The sequence below is a fragment of the Thunnus maccoyii genome, chromosome 16 (genome assembly GCF_910596095.1).
Source record: "Thunnus maccoyii chromosome 16, fThuMac1.1, whole genome shotgun sequence".
Classification (NCBI taxonomy): domain Eukaryota; kingdom Metazoa; phylum Chordata; class Actinopteri; order Scombriformes; family Scombridae; genus Thunnus; species Thunnus maccoyii.
In genome coordinates, this window is record NC_056548.1 from 19,720,499 (window position 1) to 19,740,953 (window position 20,455).

General features: G+C 42.3%; 1 protein-coding gene across 11 annotated transcripts in view; it reads right to left on the minus strand.

Annotated features, from left to right (window-relative positions):
• The window catches only part of LOC121880586 (AT-rich interactive domain-containing protein 1B-like), a 209,576-nt gene that overhangs the window by 187,867 nt on the left and 1,254 nt on the right, over positions 1–20,455 (minus strand). For 8 of the 11 annotated variants that reach the window (XM_042387891.1, XM_042387892.1, XM_042387894.1 and 5 more), the window contains one exon: positions 18,477–18,573. Coding sequence is in view for 4 of the 11 variants with exons in the window: in XM_042387900.1 (XP_042243834.1) it covers positions 18,477–18,488 (12 nt within the window). In the remaining 7 variants the exon portion in view is untranslated. Of the gene's footprint in view, positions 1–11,462; positions 11,556–11,647; positions 11,798–18,476; positions 18,574–20,455 lie in introns of those variants that run through there. The other 3 variants (XM_042387898.1, XM_042387897.1, XM_042387903.1) reach the window with 3 other exon arrangements.

The window sequence follows — 20,455 nt, forward strand, 5'->3', positions numbered from 1 at the left end:
GGATTGGACTTTACATGTCCCCCTCCCCGCCGCCTCCCCCCCACTTTTTCCTGTTTTCTAGCTCTTTAAAGGGGGGTCTTCAATTTCAATGCATGCTCCATCCTCTCTGCTCAGCCTGAGTGGAAGAAGAAAAATCAAAGGGATGTGGATGGCTTGACCCAGGAGCTCAGAGTCTGAGAGCAACCGGCTGTTTTGATCTTATCTAATATTTATGAATAACTTCCTTGATATTTCCTTCGCACCATGAAGCCGTCCGCTTTTACAGTGTTACACAATGATGTCTTAGAGGGACTATGACGGAGATCAAACGGGGCTTGGGCTCAGAATACAGAGCGCGCTCTCTCTCTGCGTAGCCTGGGAGGAAACTCAGCAGCAAGCTATCTAACGCTGTGTGATTGAAATACAAGCTCCACTAGGCTGCAGCGTGCAGTGTGATGATATTTGTATTTGTGTCTCTGTCAAAGGAATAGGCACAGAGAGGGAAAACACTGTCACTGTTTGAGCAGAAAGACGCATGAGTGTGGTTTCTGCTTGTGATTGCATCCTATGCATCTTTGCCCATGTATATGCGTGTTTTCTGCAATGGAGATGATTCCACAGTCTGCCTATCCGTGGCTTTCACAGAGCCAGCCACCACAGAACCATTCAAGGCTGTTTGGATCAGTAATGGCCTCAGATGCTTTTCACTATCTCTTCACAAAAGTCAAGTGTTCTCAACATGTTATTTGCCCAAAGTGGCCTTGTTCCAAGGCTCTATTGTTAGCCTAATGGAGGCTAGACGACACTAAGACTCTAATTATGGACACCAACGATCAGCCCTGATAATATTGCTAGCAAAGTGGGTAATTTGTGGCTGTTGTGTTGAAGGGTTGAGGGGAGGCGAAGAAAAAGGGAGGGGGTGGTGAAGAGAAGAAGGGAGGTGGGGAAGTTGTTTTCTTGTGTCATCGCCCCATCGTCCGTCACCCTAATCATTCCCCCAGAGCAGAGAGCCAAGACGTGGGCACAGCAGGAGAATATTAATGGACTGTGTGACATTATGGTTCCCGCCTATTCAAAAGGAATGTTCTATTACATTATGGGCCATCAACAGGTGATTTCTCACCGCTCACTAGGCTTCATCGAAGTATACTCCTATTTCATAAAGTGCCTGCACGGCACGGCTCAAGTGCCCATTCATCTTATTTAATACAGATATTATACATACAGTAGAACCATGCTTATAGATCAATGGCTTGTTTGTCACTAAGCACGCTGTATAGATGTCCTCATGTCTACCTGAAACATTATCCAATAAAAATTGATTGACAGTCAAGATGTGATTGAATGGAGTTTTGCTTACAAATCCAAATGGGTGGAGCAACAAGAAGTCATCCCAGCATAACAGAGCTTTCTAGTAACTTAATTCCCCCAACAATAGCTACTGTGAAAGGTTGGACAAAGGTTGGCCTTTAGCTTAAGTGCGGCCTGAGGTAAACAGCCTGTAACAATCAATACAGTGCAGTGCCAGAACTGGCAGGCAGACACCAAAGCAACTCAGCAAGCCTGTGCCTATTCTGTCAACACCCAAAATCAAAGCGCCTCTCCCTTGAGTGATCTGTCCAAACAATTAAAATGGAACCTCTTTGTACCATCACACTTAACATGTCAGACAGAAAAATGAAAGGAGCCTCGTGTATTGGAGCTGCATGCCGTGACGCCTCCTGTGACAAGCCCCACGGAGAGAGCGGCACGCCGCAGGAATGACGGCACTGTTCAAATTTTAAATATGTTTTGACACAAAATCAAAAGTTGCTCACCATTATGGGGGAGAGATTCCCCGTTTTCTGTGTGATCACTTATTAGACCCCTAGGTGAACTAGGCAGAAATACTGACACCTGAATATTCTCTTTGCACTTTCTTTGACATTTTTTTTAGCACATCTGGGAACCATTTCACATTGTAAGATATCATTTCATAGTGAGATTGAAGCTCTGATCTCTCAACATCTGAGGCTCATGGAAAGCCACCGATGATCAATGAGGATTCCTGTGTGAGTTCCTGGGTTTTCTCTGCCTCACATTCTCCCTTCTGGTGTCCAAAGCTAGGCTTGCCGCTGTCCCATTTCTGATGGTTGTAATATAGAAGATTGACAGCTTTGCTGTTGCAGCTCTGACAGCAAATGTTGGGCTATTTCTAACAATCCTGAACTAGAATTACCAGGATTTTTCTGTCTGTTTGAAAGCTGACTGGCTTGATGAATTTGATCCCCGAAGCATACTGATTGGACAAGAACTAATCAGCCGACCAATCCCATCAATCAAAATAGCTGCCATCTGACATCTTTTTGTCATATGACAATGGTCTTTTTCAGAATAATACATTTTCCTTTCACATTAATAAGCTTGAGTGGCTTTAACCATAATGGAAAGCAAGTCTATTTCATGGGCTTTCACTGTACTCTATACATAATCCTGAAGATGAAATTCCTAATCTTCTACCAAACAGGGAAGAGGTTTTTTTAAAGCAAGACCCCAATTATGCCCAGCCACAAATTAGCATGTTTAATGCAGCAAAATGTTTTAATAAAGAATAAAAGCAAGGCAGCAGAAAACAAAAGCCAACTGGGTAATAAGATTATCTCTGCCAGGCGCCCAGTGCACATCATTGTAGTTCACACAAATGGAAGAGATTATAAGTCACATTCAAAACAGCCTAATCCGTGAAAGACTCCCGATATGATTACTTTCTATTACGTTTGGTGACTGAGTGCAATGGATTTATCTTGAATCCTGAGGAGTCTTTAAAGTACAGTTGGACATAAAGGCAATGAGCCAGTTGAAGATTAGTTGAATCCATCTGTGATAAGCTTCAGCAGTTTGGCCACAAACACAGATAAACACAAATCTGACGACCAGATGATGTAATACACATTCGACAGCTATAGATTATCCCTGCAGATCGGAAATGTACATAATGTATCAAAGGCATTATCGCTTTCCAAAATATACGAATAGATTATTTACTCATTCCTATCAAAAACTGATTTTTAAGTTTTTAGTAAGTCCCCTTCTGTCTCACTGCTGTCTTCACTGCTGTTTAGCATGTTACTGCGTCCCCAGTCATTGTTGTAGGTGTTCCCTCTACTGCGTCCCATCTCTCTTGGCCGATTACAACCTCCTTCATCCCTGACCTCCCCTTACTTCCTGACAAGGTCAAACGTCTCCCATTAGGGAGAACCAGGCCTTGCCTTTTGCCAGACAAGTATCCAAGTCGTACATCGTGAAGGTCAGGGGCTGCATAATGAACTGGAAAATGTCAGTTATATTACTCCCCATTTAAATAGCGGATTTTCCGGCACCAGGAACAAGGGTGATATTTACCCTTTTTCCTGCGCAGGCCCGGAGCAAAGAGTCCTCTTAATCCAGCTTGGGGTGTGAAATTGAGTCGTATGTGTGAGGGAATGTGATTTCCTGGTTCCAGAGATGAGCGAGTCTGCAATGTACTACACTACAACCAAGTCTTCTTCACCAGAGGAAAAACATGAGGAGAAAAACTGTAATACCTTCTTCCTTGTGCATTAGTGGTGTCTACAGTTTTCAACAGACAATCACAAGCATCGCATACTGGATGCTAAAAAACAGAAAAAAATGGCAGTGAACATAAGAGGGAAAGCAACAGCTAAATAAGATAATACATTCATGATTGATATTCTTCCAATGCCAAAATCTATGCCCACTGAAGTGACGGAACAATTACTAATTATTAGTCTGATTATTCACATTTCCCAGCACATTCACACACCGACAGGAATGTCAACGGCTGCATAAATTAGCGTGAGAATAAAACAGGAGAGGCGACGCGGCTGAGATGACAAAAGGGCATCCAAAGGAGAATGTTAATAATGATTCCTCTAAAACAATTTCCATTAATTTTCAGCCATCTCGTCAGGGAGTAATATCTACATGCCCGAGGCAGGTTTAAATTGCATAGTCTGCCTGAGAAAGGAGACAAAGACTCCCCAGTGTCCAGCTGCTCTCATCAGAACAGGAAGACTCAAGGAACACCCAGGAGACAGCACCACTAAAGTGGAAGCTAAGCTATTAGCACAGCGTCAAAACCAGGAGAGAGACACATTGGATACTGGATATGAGAGACATGTGTGGCCAACGCTCTTCTTCACTTGATGTTTAGACACACTAACTCAGGTGGATAGTACTGCCAGATTGTGGCGCTATCTGTGTTGCCTGGTGCACAGCTAACAGACAATGTCAAAGGTAGGACGTGAATAATACGATAATTTCATATTCTGACTCCCTGCCAGGGAATATGTCACTTGGACACCGGGTCACATACCCAGTCAGCATGTGAAGGCAGAGCTGGGGCCGTGAGCTTTGCAGAGATGAGAGGGAAGGCAGCCAGCTAATGTCACACATACCAGCATCAGGGATCCTCTCTGTCCCCCGCTAAAGTTATTCTGCAACCGAGCTGGCATCTCGCCTCTCTTCACGGCCAGCGTGAGCCCGCTTTGCTTGGTGACACCGGGCATGTCTCCTGGGTATGGGCACACCTGGCAGACTGTCAGCGGGCACAGGTTTTAAGAGAGGGCAAAGAGGGTAAGACAGGGAGGGGTTGGTGTACTGGGATATCTTCAGGCAATACACGACAGTGGGTTATAAACACACAACAGCAATTGGAGAGCCAGTCAGCCGCCTCTACTAGCCTTTGACTGATTTTTAAGACTGATAGAGATACTGACTGAAGTTTCAGACACCGACTGATATTCAACATGCTTAAACATATATTTTTATGCAAAAAAACGAATACAAAACATAACATACACATTCTGCACATGCTCAGTTAATTATCACTTGAGTTAAATAGTCCTATTGGCAAAGGATGGTAGTGAATGGCTGATGTTTGACTTTAAAGCCACAATCCACAGTTTTCTGACCACATGAATGTGCAGTATATTCATAAACATAATTTCACAGCTTGACTTTAGGTCGTGAAAAATCTGCCTTTCAGTTGATTGTCTCAAATCAGTTGATTTTCAATAACTAATTTCTCAATCAATCAAAAATAGGGCAGTTTTCCTGTTGTGTTTACAAACATTCCTGTACAAACCTTTAACATAATTAGTTTGATATTCAGTCTAATTTGCCATTTCTACTTCACATCATTATTCTTTTTGAATCTCTGAGAAAAAAAATCTATGATGCGGTAATTCATGGTTTGGAACCGGGCTATAACAACATCAGAAAACATTAATAACTTAGTTTGTATCAAATAAGAGTGACAACAGAGTCATTTCTTGTGTTTTGTTTTTGGGTTTTATGGTTGTGAGTTGACCGTTATGTTTATATTTGGAGCATGAATTAAGCCTGAAAATATAAAGCCAATATCTGTCAATTATATTCTTACCCTATTCTCCACAATATATTTGATACAGAGAGCTTTATTTAAGAATTACTTTTAAAACATTCAACATACAAAATAACTTAGCAGCACCTAGTCACTCACCATATAATGAAAACAAAGTTTGCTCCCCATAAAACTTTTCTAATATCCTGTCCCTCGCCTGCTTCTCTAAGAGGTTGGATGTCTCATTTGCAAGTGAGGGCCAGGAGAAGAGACGGCTGCCCACCAGCCTGTCCGTCAGAGGAGCTCACTGGGGAGAGTGTGTGCGCACTTGAAGGAGAGTGTACGTGTGTGTGTGTGTTGATTAATATCAGGAGGGCAGGGCAGTGCTCAGGCTGCGGCTGTCGGGGAGAAAGAGAGAGCGAGAGAGGACAGTTCTTTTCACTGCCGCCCAGGGAGAAGTCTGCTGGCGGAGGGGGTAATGAGCCAGAAACAGGCTGAGAGGAGAGAGGAGAAGGCTGGAGAGGAGAGGAGTGGAGGAGGCACAAGGACAGGCTGCCACATTCTACCCCCCCCCACCCTCCCTCCCCACCTTCCCTCCCCACCTCACACACACACACCCTTCACTCAATCTCTCTCCTTCCCTTACCCTGCTGTCCCTCACCAACCCACAGCAAGCCAAGCACCATCAAGGTTCCCCTGGATTTTTTTTCTCTTTCACAATTTGACACTCATTCCCTACTTCCTTCTGTCTGGCTCTCTGTCTGTTCTGCTCTACATCACACTCTAACTTGGAAAATACATTTGTATGTGCTTGCATGCACACAGTCTCAGGTTAGGCACACACACACATATCCTTGCATTTCTATTCATATGGGGCCTTTTCATTGTATAAGGTTTCATGACACAATGCACACTACGACCCAATTACTGTGAATAAAGTAGCAGTTCAATTAGGTGGTTAAAGCATTCAAATGATTCAAAATAACCTGATTTCACTAATAACACAGCAATGTATTTTAAAAAGGATAATTTGCATGTTTGCTGTCTTACCAAGAGTTAATACTTAAGCCTAGCCTAGCATAAAGACTGTAAGCTGAAAGAAAAGAAAAATGGAAGTTCAAAATTATATTTGTCTTGTTTTTAATCCTGCATCCACTTCCTGAGAGTCAAATTTAACTTAACCCAAATCCTTATCTTGATCAAGTGTCTTCAAATTAATGAAGTTCATAATTTCCTCACTCCTTCCGTCTAAAATGTAAACAAGCAAGAATACGCTGTCATTCAAAAATATATATATCCTTCTCTTATAATTCCATAGTGTTGCTGCCAGACTCCTCCAAAGCCCTGGAACAGGTACCATGCTTCACCATTACGTGAAAAAATATATATTTCAAGGTCCTGTAAATCTCTCTGTCTACACCAGCACTTGGACAATGCTCATAACAGCGATGGCCTCAGAGCAGTAAGCCATAAAAAAAAGACACAGCCGCAGGAAAAATGGGGCAGCATGTGCCTTTTCACAGTGGCCAGAGGGCGATGAAGTAAACAAGAGGCCATGGGTGGGGATTAAGAATGGACACTCAGTGTTATGGTGGGGTCGTGGTGTCAGGGGCTAGTCGTGCTGTCTGAGAATATTACCCTCCGGATGAATTTTTGTCTTTTTGGTTTTTTTTAGAGTACTGGCCACTGAGCTGTGTGCTTTCTGGATGGAGGATTGGGCCATGTGCGGACTATCTGCGGAGAGAGGATGCATCCATCCACTAAGACTTATAAGGGAGAGCTGGGCACGGGGGATGAGGGTTGGGGAGGGGGCAGGAAATAACATGAGCAATTTCATAAATGGAAGGGAGAGGCTGTGACTTCCTAAATCGTCTGTGAAAGACAGAGGGAGGGAGTGGTGAGGCGGGGGAGATGGTGAGTGAAGGGGACGACAGGGAGAGAGATGGAAGGAGGCAAGAGGGAGCGTGACGCAAAGTGTGAAAGAGAAAGAAGAGAGGGAAGAAGGAGAGCCGGGGTTTGGTGGTAAATGGATATAACTGGGTGAGGGAGGCAGGGGCAAAGTGAGAAAGAGAAAGGCTGGAGAGATGAAAAGATGAAGAGGGCAGATTTCCCACCAGCTGAGTGAGCACCTCTATTACCCTTCCTCTCTCTCTCCATGCCTCCCTCTGCCTTCTTCTATCTCTTTGTCCTATCAGCCTCAGTGTGGCATCCTCTCACATCAGATTAGCTCCAGCCCAGAGAGACGGTTAAAACTCCTCTGTCAAAGTTATTTAAAACACATCTGACGCTGAGGCCGTGCTCCCTTCTGCTCCCTCCCACCATCTTTCTTTTTCCGTGTTTGTCCTTGTCGTGGCCCAAACTTAGGCTAAGGCTGGAGCTCCAGCCTCGGCAGCTCAGCTGGGATACACATCTCCCCATGGCGTCGAAAGTCACTATCAATCAAACATGAGGGTGCGGGGGAGGACCTAGGTGTGGCAGGAGGCAGGAAGGAAGGGAGACTGCAGGAGACTTGCATAAATCACCAGCCAGGGGAAAGATGTCAGAGATAAACATGACCTGGATATTCTTATTCATATTTCCTCTTTGAGCACAGATTAAAAAATGGCCCCACAGAGGAAACACCATTTAAAACTCAATTGTTTTTTTGTCAGCAAGACAAGTTACTTCTACCGAGGAGCATAACAGCATGCTTGCTATCCCTTTTTTATGATTTCTTTTTTTTTTATTCCCAGCAAATCAATAAAAAACATGTTAGGTGAGAGTAGAACACTGCAATCCAATAGAGCAGTTAAGGGAAACTTGGCTTTATAGAGGCATGACTGTGCATTGACATTGACCAGCAAGCTATGGATGACTCCTGTGAGTGAGTGGAACAGATCACACCATGAGCCACTGTGTCAAGGCTTCATCCCTCCTGATGAGAGAGGCCAGTTTGGTATGGCACGGCACAGCCCGGTGCAGCCCATTTTCTGACAGAGACGGCTGTTTGAGCTCTCCAGTCATGGCCTCAGTGATGAATGGCCTCCGCTGCCGGGGAAAGAAAAGAAAAGGGGGTCTGGGAGCCCTCCGAGGATCAATACGTACGCACAGGAGGACCTGCTTCGCATGTTAAAAACCCTGATCCAGCCCCAGCCCCCCTACCCGCACGCTCCGCTGTCTCCTGCATCACTGACGGACAAGCCTTTGGGAGCGAGTGGGCGGGGAACTGAGGCTGAAGTGGGAGGACTTCAGTGTGTATATGTGTGGGTGCATGTGTATCTACATGAAGTGTGTCAGCAGGTTTCTAGAGGGGCTGGCATGTCAGCAAACTCAAGGTCGACATGGTGCACACAAGCATGGACGCACACAGACACACACACTCTCACAACTCTGCAAATCCGCCCACTGTTGATGCTGTGAAAGGGGCCACACTGTGACATGGTAATTCAGAGGTGTCTAAGGCGATGGATATCCTATTAATGAGCCCAAAACAATGACTAGACTAATGAGCTTATAATGGGAATATTGAATGCATGGGAATGGGATTGGGCCTTGTGTGAGCCAAGAAGGGGGACCATTGAATGAGAGCCAATGCACAAGGGCTAGAGGGCTAAAAGCTTGAGACGAATACAAACTGCATGGGGCGTAGCAGAGGTTGTAGAGGTAGGGCTGAGTGGAGGGGTGCACAGTCGACCCAAATCAATACACCCCTACCCGCTTTGCCTCGTTGGATTTGTGATATATGAGAGCAGGCGGCTTCTTGAGCATAAATAAAACATGAAAATGCAACAAATTATCAGGCCGAATGGACAGAGATCTATTTACTCAGTAATGCTGTATTTTTTATTTGTCAGATCAGTCTGAGGTGGGAGGGACTGATTGTTACCCTGCGTCCAATTTGAGTAAACCGAGCACTGAGATGTGATTCAGCTTCTGTTTGTGAATTAATGAATTAATCAAAGAGCGGTTGGTCAGGGGTGGGGGGCTAGGGGTAGACGAGAAGCGAACCGAGCAAACGAGTGAACGGCAAGCTGTGACGGCTAATAGCTGGGAAAGGAATTACAGTCCAATTGCTCTGTCTTATTCTGGCCCTAATGCTGCCGAGGCCTTTTGCTGCGAGCCGGGTAGCCCCTCCGTGTGATTTGATTCCATTTGGAGAGCCTTATTTTCCTCTTGATCTCACACATTAAGGACCTTGCTATTCACCAGAGCAGGAAAAAAGGGGGAGGACAGTCAGAGCAATGGAATGGATTAGCACACAGCTGTTGAGACTGGGCAGGTCAATGTTTTAAATCTCTGGCCCTGTCCGGTTAAATCTGTTGGCCTGTACTTCACAGACACACATGGATCTAAAAGGGATGAATAGCTCTGAGCAAGATGGTTGGGAATAAAAAACACCGGTCTAGGAAAGGGTGAGGTGGTGCCCTAGTCAAAATGGGTCTTTAATTGCCAAGTAAGATAATCCTTAGAAGTGGTTTGAAAACAACAGAGGCCACACGAAAATGATCCTAATGTGGAACAGCTGACTGGTCCATCCACTCAAACCTTAAAAGATAACCTTACTGGACTCTAACTCACTCTTCAATGGTGAATGCTCTATAAATGCATTGAAATTTTTACTGTACAATAAAAGCATGGATTTCGAAAACATCCTCAATTTCAAAACACATTTGAATCACTAAAAGACTATATTATTACTAGCTTTCAGTCTTACCCCATCCTCTTTCATCAGATATATTGTTGACCTTCAGTGGACAGATTTGTTTGTTGTGTGTGTGTGTGTGTGTGTGTGTGTATGATGCTGAGGTAAGGGATGGAACTTTACCAGCAGTGCTTGTCTGCCCAGAGCACAGCCGGCCAATTATCCCTCTTAATTATCTATTGACGAGATGGAATTGATGTTTTTGGAGCGCTGATTGGATAATCAGGAATGTTGGCCACAGTTATTCTCCTTGGCTGGTCTCACTCATCTGTCCAATCTGGTCTCCTTGTTTCAGTAATCTGCTCAGTTGCACAACATATTCCTGCTGAACAATAATTTATGATCCCAGTGAAAAGCATGGGAGATGTTTCATTTTGATAGTGAGGTTACCATGAGAGTATGTGCCACTGTGCATAGGTTTAGGCATCGAGTTTTTCCCACATCACATGGCCTTTCTCACAATGGGCCAATGTTTTCAGGAGCACGAATGGCGACCTTTTCTATTCTGCTCTGTTCATTAACCTCCACCTTTATCTGCAGACAGGCCAATGCTTCTTATAGGGCTCCATTTCCAAAACAGCCCGCTTCTGAACAAAGGAACTTAGCTGCATTAATTTCTGCCCCCTTTCTCTTCACACATCAGCAGCCCATTTTCTTTAAACTCTCTTGGAGAGCGAGCTGGCACAGGACCAGGAAGGCACCGGGAACAGGAGAGCGCAAGAGTGGAGTGACACTGATTGTGCCTCCTCTAATTAAACCCTACCTGACCCCGGTGTTGGGACATCATTAGTTCTCCCTCGTAATCATCACACAGCAGCAATTACATTCTGTTTGGCCCCATTTGCATTTCACAAGATTTCCCTGAACAATCAAAGACGGATTGGGAAAAAAAAAGGATGAAGCCAAATAAAGCATGGAAGTCTTAAAAAAGCAGCTAGATTCAGTTTCACAACAGTATGCTGCAACAGTTTGTTGCAAAGGAAAAAATGCCTTTTAGCAGAACACCATGGGAGTATCAAGGATAAAGGTTAAACATGTTGAGTCTCAGTAGCCAAAATTGTAGTCTGAGATCACTTTCCCATACAGCATTAATGCTATCCTGATGTTCTCTGTTGGGACAGGAAGGTACGCCCCATTAGACAAAAAAAATAGATACACCATAATAATCCTAACCAGTACAAAACCACTTCTTCAACCCCCTAAGTCTTAGTCTTTACATTCTACCAGGAACCAGAAATGGTTTTATCGCAGAGATGCCTGCCTCAATTTGGTAAAAGAATGAGAAAGGGACAGAGAGAAACTCAGACACTAAAAATAATCACACTCCAGAATACTCAACTGCAGCAACCCTACATCTCCCCACTTGCAGAAAGTACACTACACAGAAACACACACACACACACACCGGTGCAGAATAGAGCCATCTATGCGAGTACATACTTCAGGGAAAGTGCACAAGGGCAGATGCTCCATCTGTATTCTGGGTGACAGGAGCGTTGTGCTGGGGTAGCGTTTCTCTCCCCGAGATGCCGTCTACACAGAAACAGTCATACGTCACAGACATGAAAGAGGCCCCTTTGAAAGCTCATACACACAGTTGGCATTCGAACAAGACTTTTTCCTACCAGCTTCTCTCATGCGTCTGCTGTTACTAAATCTGACAACAACAGCAGAGTAAGGTCGTTGGTTTAAGAAGAGAATTATGCTGGCAAATACCCCAGGGGCCTCCCGCTTTCTAGGCAGTAGACGATCGGACGTGCGTTCTCATCTCCATACTGCAGTAAATAGAAAAATTGTCATTAGGCGTGAGTCAACTACACAGATGCAAAATAACGTGTAGAAAATATACATAAAGTATCTGCTGCAAACCAAACAGGCGACAGCTGTGCATGAAACAAACAAAATAGAATCTCAGATTTTTGTTTTGCCATAGATTAGCACATATATCTTGAGATCATTTTTAGATGAGTGCTAAACATTACCATATGCATTGTTCAAGAAAAATAAACCCTTTCCTCATGATGAAGAAAAGCCAAAGGGGTGCTACATTTGCATTATCAACATCTCAGATTATTGTCAGTTCATTGATACTGTTGACTTTTTATCCCTTCCCATGTGACACCCTCAACTGGCTTTTTTCTCTCCTAAACCAATCTCCACTCAAGTGTTTCTAATCTCTGTTGAGAGAGAGTGTTGTGAGATGCACTCTTAACTGTGACTTGAAACAAGATTATATGGCTGAGATATGGTGAGGTGCATTCATTTGTTTTAGTGATGGAGTTTGAGCTTCTAGATTTATGAAAAGGTTATACTATCATACAACGATACGATGAAGCTCAATTGGAGAAAGGCTTACTGACCTTCTATAGGGCAGATCTCAGCAGGTATTATTAAGAACTGCTGGGGTGAGCTGCACTGACAGTGTACTATTCAGTCAACAGGGCATAATTACATGTATGAGTGACTCAAAGTGCTGAAAATCACTTAGGGTTTATGTAATAAATGTGTCATGTACAGATAGACAGGCATATGTAGATCCATATGCACACATTCAAGGACTGAGTGTATGGATCTGCTATACATACATTACAGCTTAATGTGCTCTTGAAAACATGTCTATTCACTGGTGGCTTCCAACAAATCTCTACCCTTCAGCAATAAACTAAGTTTGAATCCCAGTTAAGAGGCCTGGGTCCCTTTTAGACTTGCATCTAAGGATTATTTTCATTAACAATTAATTTATCAATGATTTATCAACTTTTAAATGTAAGAAAATTGTGAGATATGCATTTCTCAACAAAAAAAAAATTTGAGGTTAGAACCAAATAACATCTGGCATTTTCCTTCAATTCAATTCAATTCAATGCTGGTCAGTTCATTTCACCAGGATAATCCACCTGATATCAAAACTGCTTTAAGGGAGTCATGGGTAGATATACGATAAAACAAGAAGACAATTAAAACAAGGTTTTAATGATATCATCTTTGATATTAGGGGCGGATGTGGCTCAGGAGGTAGAGCAGGTCATCCACTAACCTCAGGGTGCCAGTGCTATTAGGGTACAGAAGATTGAGTAGTGAATGTATCACCGCTCAATGCTCTGTGCCCTAATAGCATTTGATTGTCTTTGCAATACATTAAGAAAAATGAACTAAACAACAGCTTAGAGAAATGAACCTCTAACCTTCAAAAAGATCACTAATCAAAGACTTTCATATTTTCAAAATTTTGTTTGATGAACATCATCATGAATTCTGTCTTTATATTTTCACTTCACTGGCCAACAATAAGCTATACAATAAAATGAGCTTCTTTTTGAAATTGCAATTACTTTCTGAGGAAATTAATCATATAAAAGGAACAACGTGATAAGAACTGCTAACAGGTTATTACAGCATACCGTGTTCATCATGGCTAAAAACTTACCTCATACCATCAGGAGAGAACAAAGTGCATTCTGGAGCCAGATTTCACATTAAGGCAATTTAAAATATTCTAGACTGCCTAATTTAGGGGTCGGACTTCTGTGTAACTTAATTCGACAAGATTAATTATACAATTAAATCCAAACTTCTCTCAATTATGTGGAGAAATGCTGCCTGCCTGCTCGGGCCGACCCTTAACCTTTACTGAGGCGAGGTACCTGATAAGCATAATTTCAACAGGAGCAGAAGAAATTGCTGCCTATTTTGTTGCCGTGCTCGACTCAGCACATTATAGTTCTTAATTGCTGGCAGACTTTGTAACTATGCCCTTGACATGGAAAGGCAAAATGTTATGCCATTCACTCACACATTAGTGAACCTGCAGGAGCCCTTTCCTGATTGACAGGACAATCCACTGAAACAAAAGACTTAATTGTATGTCAATTGATTCTGTAATTACAATTGGCAGGCTTGCCACTTCAGCTTCTCTGATTTCTCATCTGTGACAGTACCTAATGATATAATACGGTGTTAGCTTAGTAGTAGTCTTACCTCCAAAAATATGTGGTTACTGTAGTTTAGGAAGCTGACCTACTGTATTTCAATAGGCCTACAGTTTGGTGAACAGGGAGTTAAGGGGCAGAAACACACCAGGTAGTGTTTATGTCTTCTAAGTAAAATGTATTCCTTGAGTGCCCTTTCATAGAATAAGGTACCCTTTACAGATGTTTTAAAAGGGCCAGTGACAACCACAATGCAGGACCACTACTAACCCTCAATTGTGTTCCTTTCATATTTATGTCAAGGCTATGAGCTGAACCAGCAGGACTAGGTTAGAAAGAGCAGGTGGGCTCATCCTCCTTGACAAGCAGCCATTATCAGCACAGTTCTTGGAGTGAGAGAGGAAAACCACCGGGGATGGATGTAAAACCTCTTTCAAAGACCTTCAAAATCCCAGTTTCTACCCTCGCTCTCTCTCTCAATCCCTCCCTGTCATCATTTTATTCGCCCTCTCTCAGCTGCCTTCAGAGGAGAAGGGAAAAAAAGAAGGGGGGGGGAATGGTCTACTTGACCTTAATCTGCCCAGTAGTGAGTTTCAGAGAGATGACATGCAACCTCAGAGGTAAAGGGCAATTGTTTCTTTTTCCCTCTTCTGAGAGCCAATTTACAGCCCTCGGGGATTTTTTTTAAAAGCTGCAAACTATTTCAGGTTCTGCCACATTGTTTTTGACTCACTCAGCTGGAAGGGGCTAAAAGAACAAGCACCTTCTCTTTTCTTATTCTCAATCATCCCCCAGCCCATTAAATTCCATTCATACCTCCTGTAACAGGAGGGCATACAGAGTGGTATTTGCATTTCATGGACCATTGTATGTATAACCTATAATGGATTTTGTGCTTTCTGCAATGGCTATTAGAAGAAGTCAGCAATGACATTAATCTCATGGAAGCCCAACAACTTTGAATTGAGCATAAAACGCCAATAGGGAAATAAATCCCATTGGTAATATTCTGTACGCATACCCTGAGTTAATGAATGAAAAGTGTCATCAGCAGCAATTGGCCTAAGGGCTGGATATAGCCTATAGATTTTTGCAAATCAGCATCAAAACCAAGATATCCAGGACAATCTGGAATGGCCATATTGATTTTATGAACAGGGAAGCAAATAGACTAAAAATAACAATTGCATTCGAAAAATCTTTCCCCCCGCATTACCTTCACCTTGATAGGCCAAATGTAATATCCAAACTCTTTCTGGGTTTTTCTGCTTTGTCTTATGACAATCGTTTTCAACTTCAAATTCAAGTGGAATGACTGATTAGTTGATAATTTCACCTTCAAACAGTTAGCACCCAGCAGGGGATTGATGTAGAAAGAAACATCAAAAACATAACCTATGATTGCTGGATTGCGAGGGGCTCCAATCAGAAAACCACCTCATTAACTCAAACGTGAGTCGAAGGAGGCAGTTGAGGACCTTTTTGCCTAAATGACATCCCCTCCCATAAGTAGTCTACTGCATCAAGCTATTCCCTGTAGCCCACATCGGCATAATGCACAGAAGAAAGCGCATCCATTTCTCTAGCTATAAACAAAACATTTGTTGAGACTAGAATATTTAAATCAGTATGTCAACAGACAAAACTGCAGCTCAGATTTTCTAATAAAGCTCTGACAGATTTGCCAAGTGCTCATATAGTATAGTCAAGAAGTGATGCATATTTAACAATGTATAAAGGCAGAGAAATTAACCACGAGACAAGTCTTGCTGAGCCAATGTGAGCCATGAATTAATAATTCAGAGTGAAGTTATTAAGTTATTTGTTAACAGTAAATATTCTGTATGTGTCCCTGAGAGCATGACTTTTTAATAATTCGGAATTTTTAAACTTTAATGTTTAGCTCCATTCTGGAAACAATGGTGCTTAGCTGTAATTGATTCTTCCGGCGTGGAGTAATTATGATGGCTGTGTTGAAGTGAAGCCTGATCCACTTGGCCCTGGGTGATGGGAGAGAAAGCGAGGGGAGAACAGAGAGATTTAGAGACGAGGAGGAAAGACAGCGCGGAGACTCAGGTTTGGATATATCTCTTGACAGACAGCCAGACTTAACTGGAGGCAGAATACAACACACTGGTGGGAATATAGCCTCCAACCCTGTGCTACCCATCTTGCAATCCTCATTTTTTTAGGCCTAGTCACTTAAATGCTTTATGTCCACCGGTCTTGTTTATTCAGATGGTTTAGAACTGATAAACTCTCTCTACATTTCTTTCCATCCATGTTACTGATATCACTCTCTTCGCCACTCTTGCTAACTTTGCCCCTGAAAGTGTCTTGTTGGTAGCAGGTCACTATGCTAACAGCAGCAGACAGGGTCGATCTCAGCAGGCTAGTATTTAATCCATCAGGGCTCAGTGTTAATTACTCACACAACCACAGGGCTGTGAAGTGAGGCTGGGTTGACGTACCCTGGCACCGCTCTTTCAAGGGAATGATCCCACAACCACGAGCAGAGTGCTTGTCTCCTTACCTTGGCAAAAATTATTATCTAAAAAGTCAAACATCCAAAATGCCAGCCCAGACCAGCAATGCCCACAAATACATCCTTGGAAGTACAGGGCAGAATGGAGCAGAGTAAAACAAATACACAAGGCAAAATTCCCCCAGGTAAAGGTGCACGGTCATCAAGACTGATGGGGTTTCCCAAAGGTTAGTGACACACACCGCTTCATGGGAACCGCCAGGAGAGAAATGCCAGTTGTCTCGTGGGTTAAGTCTCTATAGCCAATACACAGACATACACGTACACGCACATACGCAGGGTCCTGTCTAGAGTGGCATAGCAGGCCCTGGTCACAGCTGCTCTCCCCCGCCTCGGGAAGAATTGCTTCCATTTGGCCTGTCACTTTGGCCAGGGCCACTGTGGCTTTTCTCATTTGTCAGAGAGCAGGGGCAATCCTCTGGCTCTCATGGCTAATATGCAGCTGCAGGCTAGCGGAGACGTACAAACATACACTCACTTCTCTCATCTGACTGATACAGGCTTTGGTTCACAAGGGTCTTTTTACTCTTTCCGTTCAGCGGGGGGAAAACAAGGAGGAGACGGAAAGAGAGAGATGTCAATGGTTTCGAGGTCAAGGATAAAATCTCTCATGGAGCTCCGTTTGTGATATACACGTTATTTACACAGGCTGGATGATGATGAGATTATATTCTCACAACCGCTGCAAAATCCTTTTTCGCTGTTGACTTGAGGAACTGCAAACAGCACACAAAAGTAATTGGACATGGTTCTAGTAATTATCCTCTGATGGAGGCAAAAAACATTGCTCTAACTGTAACACCGAGGAGTCTCAGTTCCTCATTCGCTTACATGCATGAGCGCTCAGTTAGCACTTGATTAGGAGGAGGAATGATTCAGTGAGTCTCAGAGAGGGATATCAAGGTCCAAATGAACATAAAATTGCCTGTATTCATAAATAGATGTACAGAATTCCTTGATATCAACTTTGTCTTGCTTGATTTTATTACAGTATATTGTGAAATAATTATACCGTAACAGCCAATACTGGCTAGTAACATTTTGCAGCGCTGAGGGAACGGAGCAGTCCAATTAAAGAGCTGTCACACAAGGCTTTGAGGGAAACGTGGCCAACGTGCTGTGCCACAACCAATCCTATCATTAGAGGCTGCCATCGCTTTGAGGTACAAATACTTTCAAGTCTTTCTTTCAGTCAGCTTCCGCTGCAGTCAACAGGTGATGGCTCTACTTGATTATTCTGTCTGTCTTAAATCTACAATATCAATATGCAGTTACCTGTGAGATCTATATTGGAATGAAAATGTATTCCTATGATCAAAGGCGGTTCAAAATTGGTTTGTCTCTAAAGATAAAAACAAGTAAGTCAAGGTGCTCCTGATGCTTTTAATATCGAGAGACAAATAGGACAATTCCTCAGGCAGTGTCAGTACAACATGACTTAGAGCTACAACACAAAAAAAAAAGCTTCTTTGGAAATAAGTTACTGAAAGAAGTTTATGACCCGACAATATAACTTGGTTAGTCTGATTTTTATCTTCTGATAATGAAAGGGCGATAGAAACACTAGCACAAGTATGCATTTAATATGTATATACTGTATATCAAACTATCAAATTGAAAATATTGTGGATTATTTACAGTAACACACTAAATTTAAATACCACTAAACATAAACACAAATACATGTACATATATCTCATTTGTTTCTGAAACTGTGTAAATGAAAAATAAATAAAAATAATAATTAGGCTACAATTGGACTGATGAACTGAGATATATCAGGTAGTCAGTCACCTGCTAAAAAAGGCAAAGTCTATCAACACTGTGACTGTTCTGGTTTGTCCCAGACATTTAAAAAAACATGATATATCTCACTTTAAACATACAGAATACACATGCTACTTCAAAGATGTATCTCGCGAACACAATGTGTTGGTACAAACACTGCAGAGAAAAGAAGAAGCCAATAAATTGGGGTACCTGTGGATTCATGGACCTGTGGCTCCTCTCGCCATCTCTTGAACTCTGGTCTTTTTTAAGAAGTAGAGCTTGCAGCAGCTTTTGCCCATCAAATGCTCTGAAAGAGACGGGTGTTAAAACACAGAGGTTAGGTCCTCACGACTGCAAACTCTACATGGATGCTGCAGTGCATCCCATAATAATAATAATAAAAAAACATAGGTGATCATGTAACTCCCTAACTATCCAGTTTAGTTTCCCACACATTGATCAAAGTCTCATCTTTAATTTACGTCTCATTGCAAAACATATTAGAGAAAACATCATTTGAGTGATGGTCATAACTTTTTAAGTATTTCTGACAACCTTAATGTATTCCCAAGTTTAATTATTTCTTAATATTGACATATCTAATTAAGCAACATAATTGGAAAGCCTGTGTGCAGTGGCAATCATTTCTGCGGCCACTGAAAAATTAATATAAAAATTATTAATGAATACTACCGCTTTTAATTGCTGTGTACCCATATTCATAATTGCTGCAGCATCCTCCTTGAAATGACATGATGACAAATACAAGTGTCATGTCAGCGCTTTCCTTCTTCATCTCACACCTCAATCAAAGCTAATCCATTTCACCTCAGCTATGAACACTGAAACAAATTAAAGTCCCATTTCATTTTCCACCTTCATTAATGCATCTTGTTTCCAAGGTTACAATCATTTAGTAACTGTGGAACAAACAAATTCAAAGAAGCGTGCGCTTTGATATTTTGAGAGGAAGACGTGGATGGAGCTTACTGGGAAAACAAATCAGCACCGAGTTTTAATCCTCCAGCTCCAAAGTGTTCTGCACATGTTTATCACAAAACAAAGCCTTTTTCATCTGAACAAACATTTTAATATTAGACTTTAGAAGCTTATGCCCAGAGAATAATGCTCATAATTTAAACTTTGCCTTGCCAATGTTATACTAGTAAGTATGTCCTGTATTTAATAGTCCCTTTCCAAATGCTGACATGAGACGGCATGAGCAGTAACTGCACAATGTCATTATGTTCGTAGTGTTCCCTCCTGTGGTGTGATGTGACAACGCCAGACACAATGACCCAATTTGGCTGAGTGGCTATAGGGGGGTGCCAATGGTAGGTTGCACCATAAATACATGTACAAAGACCCTCTTAGAGGCAATAATACAATTTCTTTTATGTAATGAAACACAGCCATATAAAATGTCATATTTTGAGAGTGTTTACACACTACATTTTCTTCTTTCCTCACATATAAAGAAAAAAAAAAAACAGAGCCTAAAGAAATGCAGGGCTGGGAGGTGGTGGGGGCAATGATGAGTTCTCAGACTAGCCTCTTTCGCATGCAAATCATATCTGAATTTCTCATTAGCATAAATGCATGAGCAACTTTAAATGCTTTTAATTTTCAATCTCGCCAAGCAGAGGAGTAATTTGTCACTGTCAGGATGGGAGACTAAAAGGGGGGGACCAGAGGGAGCCAAGGACTCCACGCTAAACTGGAATCACAGAAAATTTCTGATTTACTAATTGACTGATGTGCAGTTCAGTCGAGTTGCCTTGAAGGTGTAAATAATTCTGTGTATATTCAAATGGCAAAAATGAGGGAGTGCGGGGTGGATATGGAAAAGCACATTACATGATGCTTTTCCCCAGGCCATACTTTTCTCTGGTGATTCTAATTTCCAGCTTTTTACATTCTCACTCTGTCTCTCTAAAGGGGTGCAAGTTTGCTGTTTTAGTACATAATCACAGATAATCAACTGGAAATTCAAACAAAATGTCACATTTTTTTTTTTACATCTCTTTGCCATTACACAAAAAGAGGCTGCTCAAAGCTATTCAGCAGCTAAGCACAAAAACATTCCAACAGCTTATCACACAACCAGTTGTAACTCATTTAAAATTTTATCTTCATTCTTTCAAGATGTAAGATCAATTGACACCGCACTCTGAAGTCTAAACCACTAA